Source organism: Scaptodrosophila lebanonensis, unplaced genomic scaffold, assembly GCF_003285725.1.
Source record: "Scaptodrosophila lebanonensis strain 11010-0011.00,11010-0021.00 unplaced genomic scaffold, SlebRS2 tig00000085-arrow-pilon, whole genome shotgun sequence".
Lineage (NCBI taxonomy): Eukaryota > Metazoa > Arthropoda > Insecta > Diptera > Drosophilidae > Scaptodrosophila > Scaptodrosophila lebanonensis.
Window position 1 is genome coordinate 3333525 of NW_022060564.1, and position 18250 is coordinate 3351774.

At 34.6% G+C, this 18250-nt stretch overlaps 1 protein-coding gene across 1 annotated transcript in view; it reads left to right on the forward strand.

The window, feature by feature from the left end:
- Positions 1–4593: 4593 nt before the first annotated feature.
- The window catches only part of LOC115626578, a 93588-nt gene continuing 79931 nt past the window's right edge, over positions 4594–18250 (forward strand). Inside the window, exons 1-2 of the mRNA XM_030521959.1 lie at positions 4594–4672; positions 4738–4842. Coding sequence (XP_030377819.1) covers positions 4594–4672; positions 4738–4842 — 184 coding nt within the window. The remainder of the gene's footprint in view (positions 4673–4737; positions 4843–18250) is intronic.

Below are 18250 nucleotides of genomic sequence, written 5' to 3' on the forward strand. Positions count from 1 at the left end.
TTTTTTCCTTATTTTTTTGTGTAGTGCGTTGCTGCAGCAGCGTAAATGTAACATGTGCTAAGGTCCTTTTTCACATGTGTGTGTGTGTGTCTGTGCGTGTGTATTGTCTTTGTATGTTTACTGCAACAGCAGCCGTGCCAATGGCTTACAGTGGTCCGTTCTAAAATGCAAGTCAATGGCCTGTCTCAAGCAAATGGATCGATGTTGCACAAAATGCTGGCCTCTTTCAATTTTTTAAATTTTCAATTAGGAAAATGATGCTTGGCAAAGGTGTTGCTTTTTAAATAATACTTATATTTGCTAAGGGTTTGTTATATGACGTTTAATACTTATATATAATGCAGTAATTAACATTTGTGAAATGTCTAGGCATATGCTACTTAATTTCTTCGAACAGCATTGAAAGTCTTATCAAAACTAAATATAATATAACTAATAATAATAATAACTAAATATATAATTAATTGAATTGAATTATTTTCACAAACGCTTTAAAACGGTTTCTTAATCTTACTTAATCTTATTCAAACAATTCATTACATATGCGTGATATTTCTAGTATCATTACTTAATTTTATAAATTATTATTAATTTTCATCAAACTTAAGCTTATTCAAAAATGTAATTACATACTTGTATGTCTGCTATTTCTAGTAACATTACTTAATTTTTAAACACTATTAATTTTCAATTTCCAATAGCTACAGCTTTATATTTTGTATTTTATGTATTTTATTTATAAGATTATTATGATTTTCTAGTAGTTGTATGACAAAGATGGAAACTTTATATAATTTTTATACATCTATGGCTCTAATTTCATTGCGTTTTTGCAAAGATTCGAATATTTATTTTCTATTTGCTTTTATATTCAAGAATGTTGTTAAAAAAAAGTTTAAGACATACAAATATTTTATTTGATTAATTTAATAAAATTAAATTAATTTAAGCAGAGATAATTCTTGCTTGTTGATAGTTTTAAATACGCAGCTTAGAACAGTAATGTCTGGAAAATTATCTGCTTAACAGTTTTGATTTTAACAAACAGTTAAGCTAAACTTTTCCAAATATCTCAATTAATTCTTGAAATTATTAAGTGGTTTGTTCCTGTCTTGTCTAGAGAACTAACCACTGTATCTGGTTCCTCTAGTGTCTACTGAAAAGAAAACATTGTAGCATTCTAAAGCTGCATGGACCGGAGGCGTGCACGTGGAAAAGGCTGAGGCAAAAGCCAACTAGCAGTGCCAGCTGCTGTGGCACCAATGACACCACAATAGCAACAAAATGTAAGGAGTGGCAACTGAGCGAACCTTCAGACGCAGTCGGTTCTCTGTTGGCCAAAAACTTCCTTGTTGGCTGTGCCCTTTCGTTGTTGGCGTTACTGCTGCTGCGAGTTGCCGTTGTTCGTTCGCATTTTTGTGACTTTCATTTGCCATAAATTACTTTATGTTATTATTATACAATACATACAAAATGTTGAGAGGCAGGGAAGGAGAACGAAGGCGTCGCGTCGCAGCAACAAGCAAAGAAGAAATTTTACTTTTATTACAAAGACTTTTGTGTGAACGGCTGTGTGAAAGGAAGGACCTCCTTGCCTGTGGCATAGGCACAGTTTTTAATAAGAAAATTTCAGTGCAAAACGATGTGCGGGTGACAAGACAGGGTCTAGAAAATTTATGCGAACGTGTTGTGAATTTTCGAGTTGATGCGTGGTCTGAGCCAAAAGGCACTTTGTACTCATATGGTCGGCTCATGTCTCATGCGATAAAATAGGTTGAAACTCGTTATTTTATGGGAGTTCTTTGGCAGCTTTTTCATATCTTTCACTACCTGCACGGAATATAAGTGTCTATATAAAAGAATATGTGCAGTTGGCACTAAAAACTTTAAAGCGACTTCAATTTTTGCAGTTTATTTTTCAATGTTCGAAAGAAGGCTTTTATTTTTGAATTTGAGCAATATTTTCTACTAATTTAAAGCTATAAAGATTACATTTTTCCCAATTTTCTGAGAGGTTATTTGGAAGTGGCTGCTCTAGAGCAATAAACCTTAGCCTCCCTCAAGTCTACTGTTTATCTTTTTTAGCCAATAATAGCTGCGCAGTAAATAAAATCTAGGCTGACAATCATAAAGGCATTGTGTGTTAATTTGATTTACTGTTTTGATTGCAATTATAGTTAGGGGTCATGATATTTATTGTACCCAGCCCCCTTCAATTATTTATAGCACGTCAATCAAACAAATCTTGCAAATTAGCTGCTCCATTTATTATAACTCTATCTGATATCTAATTGCATCTAATTAACGCTAAAGAACTATAAAAACTATAATTAAGAACCAGAAAAAGCCGTTGTCTGTGGAAAAAAAAAGCGTAAAAGTCATTAGTGTATTCCTTAAACCAGCCATCTACATAATCTAATGTTTGTTTTGGTTCAATCAACGAGCAATTAACTGAAAACATTGCATTTACAGTAACATGCGGCATAGGTAAGTGGCCAGACTTGCATAAGCCTTTCGGACACGCATGAGGAACATAAATAGAAAAATAATAGCATTCGGAGCAATTTAAAATATAATAAGGACGCATACTATACACGCCCTCGTCTGGCCAATGGCAACGCTATTATTTAGTCAATAGTTTTACAGCTGTCTGCCAGAACTAGTACCTGCAATCAATTCAATTTTTCCCCTTAAAGGCATAAAAATTTCATGCAAAGCTCTTTGGGATGTGGGTCATATCTGTGGGTCCGGCTGGGGCAATCCTTTGACGCATGCCAGCACTTATTTCAGAAATGTTTGTATACTGGTTTTATAATTTATTGTGCACATAAATATTTATGAGCAACAAACATACGACAAAAAAATGGATATAAACATGGACAATGACTTCCCTCTGGCATACAATTTCCAAGCGAGTCAATGTACTTGTCTTGGAGCTACTCTATAATACTATGGAAATGGAAGGATTATAACTTGAGCAAATGTTTATATATTTTGAAGATTAAAAAGGTGTTTTCTTGTTGCCATTTCATTACAGATGTAGTAACTGTTTTATAAGTATGGTTTATAAAAGTGAGGAATGTTTGATCGTAAGGTCTTCAAGTTTAAAGTGGAGTAAAGAAATTAGTGTTCTACGTGGGAGTAAGAAGTTTGTATGTTCTTCCTATTCTCTCCCAAGCTGATTTTGTTAAGTAATGAAATTTTTTTTGGCACTGCTATGGAAAAGTGGCCAAAGGAGGGCTTATTATCAATAAATTACACTTTGTACAGGAGAATGTGTTTCGTCGATTATCATTGCAATATAGAAATGATTTTTTTAGATAAAATTTATTTCAGCAAATTTTTGCTTCTCAATCACAATTCATCTGGAACTAATATTTTTTCAAAGCAGAATGCCAATTAGAGTTAAGCACAAAGCGAATGAATTATTTACTAAATGTGTCGGTTTAAGTTATTGTTAATATTATGAAAATGTATGTGCTTCAATGAATATGTTAATTAAATAGCTATTTTTTGTTCCCTTCAGTGCTTTAATTAAAAGCAGAATGAAAAGAAATATACTTACTTCTCGTATTCCAAAGCATACTGGTTTTCGACAATATGAAATATTGATTTTTATGATTCACTAAAAGCATTAAATTCGTTATGCATTGTTTTATAATTTTGCCTGCTACTTACTTTCTATGAAAATATATTGTTATATATGCTAAATATGGCAATTAGTCAATTTTTTGTAATAAGTCATTAGAATTTAAATTGTTAGAAGAAATTGAATTAAATAATGAATTTATTTAAAACTTTCTACCTGGGAACCCATAGTAAGTTTGTCTGATTAGAAGGGTTGCTCCAATAAGTCGGGTGTTTCGGATTGCTGTTCGTATTCGGTGCGGTGTCGTGCACGTTAGTGATTATGTAATAATTAACTCTACATTAAGTATTTGTAACCATGAAATTCCACAATGTGAAGCCTTGTAGCTGACGTGGCACGGTTCGCACACACACACACACACCCACACACAATTACACATAACATCAAGCATGGAATGAAATTGTGTATAAATATTCGTGTTTTGTAGTTGGGCGTGTCCCTCCAGTTGAATGAGTGGGTGTATGATTTGTATGCGCGCGTGTGTGTGTTTTCAGGTGTTTTGTGTGTGCCTAGCATGCTAGCCACACAATAATGAGAACAGGCAGGCACACCAGCAGCAAAAGCAACAAACTCTGCTCTAACCAAATATTTGTATTTAATTTTTAGTATAATTTTTACGTTTAATTTAACACCGAGCGTTTGTACTACCACCATGCCATGCCTGCCCATTTATGTAATGTACATACTAGTGTGTACTACTCGCACTACAAGTATAGCAATAAATCTTATTTATGTGCTTTGTGTGCGGTTTTTATGAGTTGATTTTATTCTGATACGACAACGATTGGTCAGCCAAAGTGTGTGTGTGCCAAGCCAAATAATTGTAATCAGACGCACCTTTGCAGAGTTGTTTAAATAAATTCAAGTGGCCATTTCTATCAAGTTGCTCATAACTTTGCGCCATCCCCGAAAAGTATGCTATAAAATTCGTACGGAAACAGGAAATGGCAAATGCGACGGCACGCTTCACACCCACACCCACTCGCACTCCCCTCTATAGCTCCGGCAAACAGATTGCCCAGCGTTTGGTCGTTTGCGTTCATTGACTCTAATCTAATATAAGCTGCCATTAGTGTTTAACATTGCAGTATCCGTGCCGTCCATAGTCGACGCCTCGAACCTACGCCACCCACAATCTGAGGCAGCTTCATCAATCAAATGCTATGGCTGTGCGAATACTTGCGTGGGCTTCTGTGCGTGCCAGCATATCGCCATTCCATGCGTAATTTAAGTTCTGAACAAAACACGCGCTGCGCCTTTCATTCACGTTCTACATATTTCAGTGGTTTTCTTTTTTCGGACTGATAAAGGCATATTATTTTTTTTGGTAAGCGTATGTAACAGTTAGGTGTGCGGTTCAACAAACAAATGCGTAGTTGCCTTTTCTAGTAATAGCTACAAATTAATAGCTGTGAAGCATGTAGTTGAAATAAAATATTAGCAAAAGTCATGTTTCGGTGGAAAATGTCCACTAGTTGTTGCTATTAAAGACTTGGTAATGACTGGAACACAAAAAATTAACTACAGCTGGGTAAACATAAACAAATATGTAGAAAATCGGCTTTAAAGGTAACTAGCCCTACCTTTAAGAAGGTTTCTTTCTAAAAACAAGCGCTCTTTGAGTTGGATATTATAAAAATATTTCCTAATATCATTAATTATTTTTGTAAAGTAAACATATATTTAATTTTAAAATTATTTTTATTTTTATTTATTATGTTTATTTTTAAATAAGAAAAATAACCCTAGATTCACAAGCATCTTAATATTCGCAAAATAATTAAATGTTGTTGCCAAAACTCAGCCTTTACTGTTTCTGGAGAATAATATATGTAGATAGTTTCAAAGCGCATTTAAAAAACAATCTTCTAGCTGAATATCAATATTATTGATTGTACTGTATTGTTTATAAATCTTAAATTTTATGAAAAAAGAACAGCACAGCTTGTGTTTCATTGATTTGCGTCGTTGTGGCGCCCCTCCATCGTGCTTGTTGAATGCTTCGTTCGTTTTCGTCGCAAATATTAAAAATATTTCACGCCCCGTTAGCGTGAGGGAAACTTTTGCTGTGGGGGTCGTCAGGTGGGACCCCACTTGGCTTGGTGGGGTGTGTGTGTGTTGTTGTTGTTGTTGCTGTAATACTTTGAAGTAATTGATTTTTAAACTTGACACCTTGCGCTAAGCTGCTTACGGAAACCTGCCATCCCGCCATATTCTCATTCTCAGCCCGCACCCGCAACCTCGCCCCATCCATGCTTTTGTTAAGCTTTGTGCTTCGTTTGTTGTTGTTTTTGTTGCCTTAGCTATTGAAGCGCGTGTTATTTGACAAAGCAGCTCTAAATTTGTAGTTGCAGTAACGCGATATGCCTCATTAGTGGATTTTGTTAAAAGTCGCAGTGGGTTTTCCGCTAAGTGTTGGGACTTTGCTTTTGAGTTTTGGGGCATATTTGATTACTAAATGCAGCTAATTAAAATGATTCTCCGCCTTCTCTCGTTCTCTTTCTCTCTCTCTCCCATTCGCATTATTTCATTTCAAATATTTCTGGAATTCATTTAAATTCTAAAAAGCCCATTCTTGCAGTCAAGTAGTTGCAATTAGATTTAATTGAAAATCTCTTGAAATATAACGCAAGAAATATGAACAGTGAAATGCTTTTAATTTATTGTGACACTAATATACATTAATGTTAGGCAACTTCAAAGAAGCTGAAGTCCCAGAAGTTGCCGACAGGAATACCCCAGCCGTGACCAGGCTGAGGTCAAGCTCAGAGTGCTCCCAGCTCGACACAATTAAAAATCCATGGCCAAGTAGCTGCCAGAGCAGCCGACTAGAGCAAAACAGAGCAATGTTAATGACACTGCGCAGCAGGCAGATGACAAGGAGTTGGAGCTTCACTTACACCGAGAGAAAGAAAGTGACAGAAGTAAACAATTTCATTGGTTGAATGATATAAAGGATTGAAAACTTGTATTGCTTTTGATGCTGCAAAATTAATCTACTTTCAAAAAATAAATAAAATATAAATAAATAATATAATAATAATAATAATATAAAAATAAATAAATTAAGTAATAATTTGTAAATGTAATAACAATGTAACAATATTTTAAAAAGAAAATAAATAATAATAAAAATATAAAAAAGGCAGTTAATCTTGCTTAAGTTAAAATTAGAGAAAAAGACAGGACAGGAACACATATTTAAATAAATTTTTTTTTGTTCTTCACAGCTAAATAAATCTAACTTATTGTACATTGTCAATGTTTTTAATGTTTTATGCGGGGAATATACGTGAAAGGAAAAGTAATTTGCTTGCAATAAACTACAGAAAACAAAATATTTATACATTTTCAGAGAAGTAACTAAAATAAAACAGTTTGAAGATGTTTCTTCGGGCAAATAAAATTGTTTTTAAACTCTGCGTTAATTAATCAAACTATCTTATTAAATAAATCGATTGTTAGCCTAGAACTGGAGTCAGTGGTCAATGCTAACTGCATTGTTGCATATTTATTTACTTATATGGATTTACCTGTTCATTTGACAGTGGATTATGATATTAACAAATGAAATAAACTCGCAATCTTTCTTTGTCAGAAAAACTGTGATAGAAAATGTGTTCGTTTAAATGTTGCTTTAATTTAAGTATTCGTTGTATTTCAATTTAATTTAGATGCATATTTAAAAAGATAGCTCGAAAACTGTATAGGTCAGTCCATTTTATTTCGAAATAATGAAATTCTTATCCACTTTTACGCCATTCCTTCAACAAATGTAATTAGAGTGTCTGGCAATTGTGTGTGGTTCGTTCAGTGTAGGCATTCTTTGGTTTGGATCGTCGTTTTACTGTCTTGCCATGCCACCAGCTTGCACAAATTTGAAACTACCGTAATTTGCATATTTTAAGTTGACTTTTATTGCATTAAAAATGGCAGTGGCTGTGCCATTTTGGCCGCAACTGTTAAGTGTTTGTGCCCAAGTTGATGGCAAAGGCGGCGCGTTGGGCCGGCCAGAGCAGGCCAAGGCAGACTAAGGCAGACCAAACGTCAGCGTCTGCTTGGGCAAATGTGTAAAACTAGTAAAAGACAGATTACAAAAATACAATTAAAATGTTTTAGTGAAAATTAACTGCAGTTTAAATAAAATGCTACGTTGGCTAGAAAATGCCACAAGAAGCGCCCACCCCATGTCGCACAGTTCTTGCCGCTCTGGCCGCATCCGTCGCCTTCCGTCAGGCCATCAAGAGGGCCCCAAAAGCAAACTTGAGCAAAGTCTCGAGCATTAAGCCAAGCAAATGGCGTTGGCTGGTCGCTTGTCGTTTGTCGGTTTGGTCGCACGTCGTCTGCGTTGCTTGCTTGTTTTCTTTAGTGGTTTTAGTGGTTTAGGGTTTTACGTTAAGTATACGCACTGTGCGCTCATGGATAGTGGATAGTGAGCTATATTCAAGTACGAGTACCTGCAAGGCCAGGCCAGACCAGGCCAGTTGCTTGTTGTTTGCACAAGGTGCGGCTTGGCGTGGATTTTGCAATTTGTTAGACTTCTTATTGGGCGTCGCCGCAAGTGCTATCATCATCAACATCATCATCATTATCATCAACTTACTCGCACAACAGCTGCTGTTGGACGTGGCAGATTGTCTCGACGCTCAACGCTCTACGCTCTATGGTTCTGTCTGCTGTTGTTGCTATTGTTGTTTTTGTTGTTGTTGTATCTTTGTGGCTGGCCCAGAAAGTTAATTGAAAAAAAAGCGCAAAAGCGTTACTAAAAAGGTTTAATTTAAATAAACTACACGCTAAAGTAGTTCGCAGCTAGATGGGTAAATGGTTGTCTGCTACTACTATTACTTCTACTTCTACTACTTTAAGTGTCTTAGCTCAGCATTGACGCTTATTCTGCAACAACTGGGCTAGCTCAGTGTCAACACCTTGTCTTTGACTATAAATAATATCCGTGCTTAATTCTTGGTGGTCTTAGCGTTCACTCAATGTTGTTCCTTAGTTACAAACTTGTTATGCATTCGTCTGCTTAGCCTGAACAGACACTCAGCTTAACGTCTGCCTAAGGGCCATTTACATTTCAGTATTCTCTTTGTGTAATAGGAAAACTATTATTTTGTAATTAAATATATGAGTGAGGAGTTAAAGCGGACCAATGTCCTATGCCTACAAATATGTTTGAATATTATGATAACAAAAATTTACAAATTCTATTTTTCAGATTTGCTAAATTAATATTTAAAATTTAGTTGTAAATAATACAATACTTCAATACATCCTTATGAGGACTTTAATTAATTTAATTTGAACAACTGCTTCTTAGTTAATGATATTTACATATTTTATCTAAACTTTCTTTTGTTATCATTTCAGGTAAGTTATAACTCAAGGAGTTTTAAACTCAGACCATTACTCTCTGTTGGTAAGCTTAAAAAAATTAATACGCTATAAATGTTATCTAGCTGAAGTCCACTTTTTGTCAAGCGCAGTTGTGGGTATCTTTTTAATCACACTGCGACTAATATTGGCTTACATCGGACATCAGAAAAACTGGATTCAGAAAAGAAATTAAAAATATAAAATATGTTTTGTTATAACTATTGGCCTTAAGAATATTTAATTTATTTGCTTGAATGTATTTATCAGTTAAACTAAAATCCATAATATAATAAATAACAGCAAAGTTTATTTTTATTAAATGGTTGTAGAAAGGAAAAGGAGGCTATATATATATTATTCAATAGTCGGTTTGCAAACCACTTTTCAACCGTCTTGAACCCTTTCTGAATTCTTGAAACATCTTTTCCGATCAAAATTCCGACAAATAAATAATCAGGTGCTTGCGCGAGTCTGTAAAGACTATACTTTTTTTTCAAAACTATTTCTAAATGCTGTTGTTTTACGTACTAGCTTTCCCTCACTATAATTGATACAGATTCGTTTGTTACCGAGGCCTACATAAGCTCTCTAATAACTATTCTTTTGCTGCTGTTTAAAATGCGTATCGTTTTTAAGAATTTATTTCAAGCTGTACAGCTTTAATTGCCTTACTGGATATTTTTTGAATTGAAATGCTGAGCTCTTCCGCAACAATTACAATTCATTGCAAGTTAGCCGCTTGTGCTATCGTTCCCTAGATAGAGTCACTTACTGAGCCTTGACTATGCACTACACTAACACCACACGTACCTTTATTCAAAATCCAATTAAAAGTAAACCACATTTCCCACACGATGCCTTTGCATACGTGACGTATGCGCAATTTCATTTTTAATTGCCCAAAAAAACTTGCAACTTTGCAGCGCTTACACTCGACACACACACACACAATCACGCGCACACACACACACACATACCCACATGAACATATTAGCGCACTGCGCCAAATCACAATTTAAGGCTTGGCGCTGAGGCCTCACTCTGCACGTCTATAACCTTGAACTCAGGAACGAAGATAGCGACAACGACGATGACGACGAGGCACAAGACATAGGCTAAAGTGTTTGTTAACTTTGCAAAGGCTTTTGTTATTGTCTGCCGTTGCTTTTGTTGTCAATGCTGTCTGTTGCGTGCAAGTGTGTGTGTGTGTGTGTTGCTTAAGTTTGCGCTTTTGCACTAATAAGCAAAAGTGTCTAACGTAGCGTAACTAAATGTTAAAGGCAAACATTTCATTAACAAACACGCACACACATAGACACAGACACACACTCACACAGCAAACAAGTGACATTTATGTGTGTAATATTTTTTGTTTAACGCCAAAAGGGCTACCTTAAATGTTTGTACAAATATGTGTGTGTCTGTATATAAACACACAAGGATCTTTAGCTTTGTCCTCCTTTTTCTATTTTCGTAATCACACTGGCATGTCTCTGTGTGTGTGTGTCTGCTGCGTGGGTGTGTTTGAAATTTCATAATACTATATCTTTCATTTCATTTTACTTTACTTTATTTTCAGCTCTTTGCTTGATTAGAAGGTGTTGGCATAAATGTCTTTTCCGGCTTGCTCGTTGTGTGTGTGTGTGCGTAGATACAATTTGCACTTTCTGCTCTCCTCTTTGCTCTTCCTACCCCTAACGTGTTAGCTTACCGATGTGTGTACGTTTATTCATGTGTATTTTACATATTCTGAGTGCTATAAAGACAAACGAATACTGGCTCATAGAACGCTCGTGACAATGGGGGGGAAAAAGTTCAAGAACACAGGTTTCAAATGAAAACTAAGGTAGCTCTTGCTGTGTCAGTTTTACATACCTTTTATTCATTATTGTAGCTGAATTTCAGAAATTCATTTTATCCCTTATCAAATTAATTAATAGTTAATTTAATATTTAAACATAGTCAGTCACTTAAAATGACAATAACTTTCTTTAAGCAAAAGAAAAAGAAGTTTTAGATAGCTTTCATGTTAATGGATATTTATCCTACTCATTAATGAATTAAAATATATAAAAATAATCAAACAATATAAAACAAATTTCAGTGTTAAGCTGCTGCTTCAAACTCAAAGTGATGATTTTTTCACAAATAATTATTTAAATGATGGATTAAACAAATTAAAATTTTAAATTAAAATGTTGTAGCAATTAATACGTCTTGTGTAGCATTGTGTTAATGGAAATGGGCTGTTTGGTAGTAATCTACTGTATTTAGCTTAATAAGTATGTATCGATGTGTATAGATAATTCTGATTGGCAATTTAAATGAAATAAATTACCATTCGAATTAAAAGCTAAATAGCTACATTTTTAAGTCTTTTTACTTCATTAAATTGAGGAGCTATGTAGAAAAATTTAGCAGAAAACGCAGAAAATAAACGCACTTACATTTGCCTATGAATCGAAGCATGGCTGGTTGGCTGGAAAAGAACATTTTAATATTGTAATATTAGATATATATAAATTAGATATTTGCATTTTATGATTTACCATGTTATAAGAAAACGTGTTTATTTTTTAACTGATTCATTTACAATTGTGCTACAATGGAGTACGATTTCATCAATTTGTTGATAAATTATGTGTTTTTATGATATTTTTTTGTTTAGTTCCTTATAAAAATCGTCCTTTGATCTTGAGTTGTGTTGTTTTCTTTCCAGCAGGCCTCAATTGATTAATTGAAGAGCTAGTTTCTAAAATGTCTACAAACTTCACATATATTCGTATGCAGTGTTTTGATGACAAAGCTTTAAATTTAATAAAACTCTTTTCCACATGCGTCTTAGCTTAATGCCTCGATCTTGAGCTACAGTGGCTAACCTAAATCGAAAATATATCCGTATGTTACCAAAAAAGCAAAACCTATCAAGTGCTGCCCTGCCTGATATGTGTGTGTGAGACTGTTTCCTTGCTTACAACTAAGTGGTGGCTATAAAAACAAGCGGACTTATTCTCCGACCGCCCTTATCGTTGGGTGGTCTAAATCAAAGCGGCAACCCCATGGTGTGCCACCAAGGTTCGCCTCATCGTTGCATAGTCCACATAAAATTCAAACTAATATCTCTTTCCGTCTCAAACGCTGTGGTGCGCAGAGTGCGTTCAACTTTTACGTTTTTACGCTATAAATGTCATATTTTATCTGGCGCTGCGTTGGCAGCAGTAGCAGTAGAAACAGCAGTAGCAGTAGAAGCAGCAGCCGCCTCAGCAGGGTCGCCTGTAGGTAAAGTTGTGACTGTGTGCTGTGCTTTTCAAGCTAAAAATAACAATTTCTAGAGCAAACTTTATTAAAAATTTATTTAATGTTGCTTTCGGGTTTAAAGTTTCATGCGCCCGCTGAATATTTTTCATTCGGGTTGGTATTTTTTTTACTGCTGCGCCTGAAAGTAGGCAGCAAGTTTTTGTGGAATATTTATAGAAATATTCTGTCTGTAGCGCAGGTCCAGGGTGAGCGATTGGGCGAGGGAAAATGTGTGTCTGTGTGTGTGTGTTGGTGTTTGTGTTTGTGTGTGCTCTGCTTGTGGTTAACAGCAATGTGAGATCAAAGAGGTCAAGTTGAAGTGTTTGTTGCGGAAATAGGGCAGAGTAAATAGATAGTTAACACACATTGTGGGCATCAAAGTGAATTTGAACTGAGTATAAAAAGTAAGTTTTTGCCGGAAGTACGGAAGTCTATTAATCTATAAAAGAGCGTTCTAATAGCTTAAATTCTGCCTAATTATTTAAAGTAATGAAGTAAAGAGTTCATTTACAAGTGAACAACAGATAATGATTTCGTTATTCATTAAGCCATTAAGATAAATTATACAAAAGCATATAAACCAAAAGGAAATGTAAAAATCTTACGAAAAAAATCTTATTACATGACCTGAAGATATATAGCATGATATTATTTTGACAAAAATGCTTGAAATTAGGCAGAACGATAAATGGCAAACAGACCTGCATTACATGAGACGTTAGTTTATATTTATAAATAATACTTTTTCGTTTACAAAAATTCTCTGTAGTCTAATATAATTGCTTGTGGCGACATTTTTAACTACTAGCATAAAAACAATCACAAATGATATTTATTTAATTAATTATTTACACTAATGACTCAAGGCCTAGATTTTAATTTCTATTGAATGGTCATTATAGTCATAGAATATTACGAGAAAAAGCTTCAGGTTAGATACCTTTGGCTGCGACTGGAGTGATTAGGCTTAGAGAGTAGATATTTAGCTCACACATCAAATATCAACAAGCCAACCATTATTAATTAAATATTAAATAATCTTTAAATAACTGCTTCGGTTTTAATGCAGGTTTTTGTTTGTCTTACTTGCTCAAATATTAATTCCATTTAAAAGAAAAAGTCTGTGGAATAAACAGTTTCGTTTTTGTCCATTTTAACGAATTTTTAATTAAAAATGTGACGAATATTATTTGCCAACATTTTTTACGATCTCCGAGTTGTGGAAATTGTTACTTCATTTAATTAAATATTTTCACATACATTCCTATTGTGTGGCATCACAACAACTTGTCTTTTTTATAGCCCTGCATCTCCCATAAACTCCTATCACTTTTTATTTAATGTCATTTGTCAACAATGTAAACGACCATTAAAAGAAAGAAAAAGAAGGAATAGAAAAACATGGTCCATGACACATTTTACGCTTGCCCATAAATCCGCCCACAAAACAACTTCATTAAACGCAATTCGATGGCACACAGAAGCGCGACCTAAAAATGCAAAAATCAATAGAAAAGTACACACGAGCCAAAAACTATATGTACGCATACATGTGTGAGTGTGTGCATGTGTGTGTGTGTAGTTGGGTATTGGAACAATCGCAGAAACAAAAGTAAAACATGTCATAACTATTTTGCATAAAATAAAACTTTGTGCAGAGCAAACACAAAAGCAGAGGCTACTAAAAGATACAAAGCACGTATGTTGACATCGTCGTCGTTCTCGTGATCGTTCCCCTCTCCCCCCTCCGCCTACTCGTCCTACACTACCTCGTCATCATCGTTGTTGTCATCATTCAGCATTGTTTGTCGTTCTCTTGCTGGCTTGTTTGTTTGTAGTTGTTGTACGGGTCTGTAAGCAAACACGTATGCGGTAGACAAAAGGTAACAGAACAGCAGCCTCAATACAATAAAATATTGCATACATTGACCCAAATTTACAATTGAAACTTTTAAGGCCGTGCAAAAGACAAAGCCAGAGCGAAAAAACTATGTTCTCGATTTTAGTTGTGTGCCAACAACCGAACAACGTATTCTCTTGCCTGAATAATTGGCCGATGAATAATATATATGGGACTGGTCCCCTTTGTCTAATCGGAAAAGTTAGGCGAGTGCGATGCCATATGCGGTTCCGATAGTTGCAACAATTTTTCAAATTCAATTCAACTCAATTTGTGAATTGAAAATATTGAATTGCAGGATGTGCTAAGAAGTATTTAAATTTTAATGCACTTAACATTAAAGCAAACTATTATGTATATATATTTTTTTTCTACTTATACCTAAGTGTGTCTTATTTGGAGCTAAAGTTAATAGCCATTACAATTGTATGCGAAAAACAGAACCACACCGATAAATAGTTTTGATAATTGTAATTTAAATTTAATATTTATTTAATATATTATTACTACGATTATTAAGGAGATGCGGGAACAAATTTATTTCAATAACACCAAGGAAGGGAATAACTTTTGCAGAAAGAGCCAACATTTTATTATTAAAAGTATTATGTTGGAAGCTTGACGAACTTAGAACTTGTTCTTAGCATTCCTTAATATGTGAATAATCCTAAATACATGAAAGTGAAGCTAGAGTAAGGGTTAGTTTGATTGTCTGTGCACAACAGTTAAATACAAATGGCAAACGAAAATTGTATGCCGAAATTTTAAATTTTATGTCCAACAGACAAAGTAGAATGATTCAATCAATTGCTGTCGAAGCTGTATAGTCATGACGTTTTATTTTTTGGGGCGATTTGTAGCTAAGAATGAAAAATGGATGCGGCGTTTCAGACCAAAGGCGAAACAAAAGTCCAACCAAAGAACTGAAAGCGAAAAATGTGCGTCAGAAAAAGCAAAGAGAATTCCATCTGCAGGTAAGGTCATGGTATGAGTATTTTTCTTTTAAAGAAACAATGTCATGCTAATGCAGAACAGCTTTTGTCCATTGGAATCAGGAAGAGAAGGACAAAGAGGCAGTTGAATGATTTTCCGACTATGAAGAGGCCAAGTCTGCGGTCAACGTTTTAATGCTAGACTTTTAGTTAAATTTGCTTTTGTCTATATTAATAAAATAAATTTGTGTAGTGGAGGATGAAATGTAAGCTGCAAGAATTTTGGAATTATGTCCGTCCTGCCAATTTATCAAAAGTTAAGCTCTATTTATAATAATACAAAGAATTTTTATCGATGAATTGAAAATAATGGAAGGATAAAATAATTTAAAAAGTATAACATTTTTTTGTCTGTTTTTTTTTTTAATAATTTGGGATTTTTTATTTTTTGCTACCAAGCTACAAAGCTTTCTAAACTTAAAGACATGGCCAGCTAAAACTTTTGATCGTACTATTGATTTAACTGTATCATATATAAACAGATTATGGTTAGCCTTATTATTTTCATAGCCGTATATACCTGCCGTATTGCTCAGATCTGGCAATTGAAATACCCATTGCACCATATACATATGTATGTGTGTTACATAAATGAATTTAAAACTGTAATACCCATCCCAGGGGTAGAGAATAAAAGCGCAGCCCCAAATTTGGGGCAAATATTTAAGCGGGTGTTATGGTGACTGAAACTGGAAACTGTGGTGGCTGAGATAAGCCGCGAGACAACCGAGACAACCGAGAGACGGCAGACTGAGGCTCCTTCTGCAGCAATTGTGTCGAAAACTTTTGCGGCACGTGTGACAATAAAAATCAGCAAAAATTGCAAACGCCCGCAACAGACAAAAAGGAGAACGCCTGTTATAGCCGGAGGATGATGAGCGTGTGTGTGTGTATGTGTGTGTGGGTGTGGGGTGTGGGCAAGGTAGTTAGAGCGGTCCACGTGAGTGAGAGATTTCTGGGCGCTACGTGCAAAGCGGCTGTGGCAAGCAATCGAATCTCCAGCAGTACATATAGTATAGTGGCAACAACACTGCTAAACGAAATTAAAGTGGTGTTTGCTATGCATGGGAAAAAAAGCTCCGAAATTCGGTAACTGATACAATGAGGCAACAAATGAAGAGTTATGTGTGCGTGTTGGTTTTCGTTTAACTTGCATAAGTGTGCTGTTGATTTTTCTGCCCCCTTTCATTTTCTTTGCCACACTGGCTGCCACAGACTGGGTCTTTTTTTTCATTTGCATGTAGGGCATTAATACAATGCCCTTACAAAGGATGCTTTAAAATGGTTGCAATTTTTGCAGCACTGCAAATATTTCAGGATAAAAACATATATTGTCTTGAAACGTTCCTTGCTGAGTGTAAATGGAAAACAGCTTATGCTTTAAAGAAACTTTTTGTAAACACTAATTTAAAGGTAAAGCAACCAAACCCATACAAAATAAATTAAAGGAAAAAGAAAATTAATTTATATTATCAGGAAATATTATTTATATATTTCCACTTTTAAAATTGTGTGCGAGAAAGCTATTAGTCATTTAAAAGACTTAATCAGTTACTGGAATAGGATATACTTATAGTTTAAATTTACTTAAAATTATTATTCTACTAGGGGTAACAAAAATAATAATTAATTTTTTAAGCACACACAAGTTCAGCCGCTAGCCTAAAGTTTGTTTTGATTTTAAAGTGTATATAATGAGGGCTTCCTCCAGTTCCTTAGACATCGTTCTGATTATTTAAAGTTTCGTTTTTTGTGCCAGCCTTATGAATTATTAAATATGCATACAATTGTCAGACTGTAGAACGGAGTTGTGGGCAGGGAGCCGTAGGTGTGAACAAATGCTCATATGATATGCATATGCAGTTGAACGTATAAATGCATGTATGTGTACATATATGTATGTCTGCTTGTATATATGAATGTATTTACGCTCAGGTGCTTAGCACACATTTCTGCTGTCTGCCATACATGGCGTATGTGTGATATTTTGTTGTTGCTGCTACCGTGTGAGTTCAATGATGCGTTGGCCAGCACGGCAACTGCTCTCGTGAAATTAGGTGACACAATTTTTGCTTTCGTTTTTGCATCCCCATTGCCATCGCCACCCTTTCAACGTTTCATTTTTTCACATTTTATTTCGAAATTTAATATGCATTTTGATGGTATTTTAAATGAGTTGCAAAAAAGTGCGGAAAACTTTGGAGCCTGAATGAAAGAATTTTAAATAAATGCAATGGCTCGGAATGGAAATGCATAGCAAACAGTTTTCTATACGTATGTACTATATATGCTGCCAAGCAAACATATAAATAATGATAAATGAAATGTTTCCATTTGTTAACGAAAACAGGGAATGCAATTGTTATGTTTTCACCTGCGAGCAATTAAAACAAGAGTTGTATTGTTCAGTATTGACTGTAGATTGGCATTCAAAAATTGAAGCTAAATGTTTGCTCCCATTTTTGTAGACTAATTGCCAATAGTTTCAAAGTTTTTCCATCATTCTATAATATTTTAGAACTAATGAGTCAAGCGCAGCCCATTTTTGAGTGATTGTTGAGTTAAAGACTCGGAAATTGAAGTTTGAGTTAAATAAAAGCAAGATTTGGATAAAAATATATGTTATTCTCATTATAATTGTTTTTTTTAAGTCAATTTTTTTCTTTACTATTTAAAAATAAATTTAAGCTAAAATAAAGTAAAATAAATAAAAGATTGAAGTTCAGTTTGGAAATAAAAAAGTACCCCAAGATCTTCCACTATCGATATACGTGTCTATATTATTCATCGTAGAAATTGCTAATTGGGGCACTCAAAGCAATTGAGAGAGCCGAGAAACAATTAATTAATGCATACATACACAAATTTATAGCCGAATTAGTACTTAAATACAAGACTATTAAATATTAATTCAAATTCAATGATGCGTAAATAATTAATTAATATATTGCTTTCGTGCATTCTGAAGGATTGCTTAAAATATGAGAACCCATATCGCTTACAGCATACGTGTGGACAACAATTGTTGCTATGAGT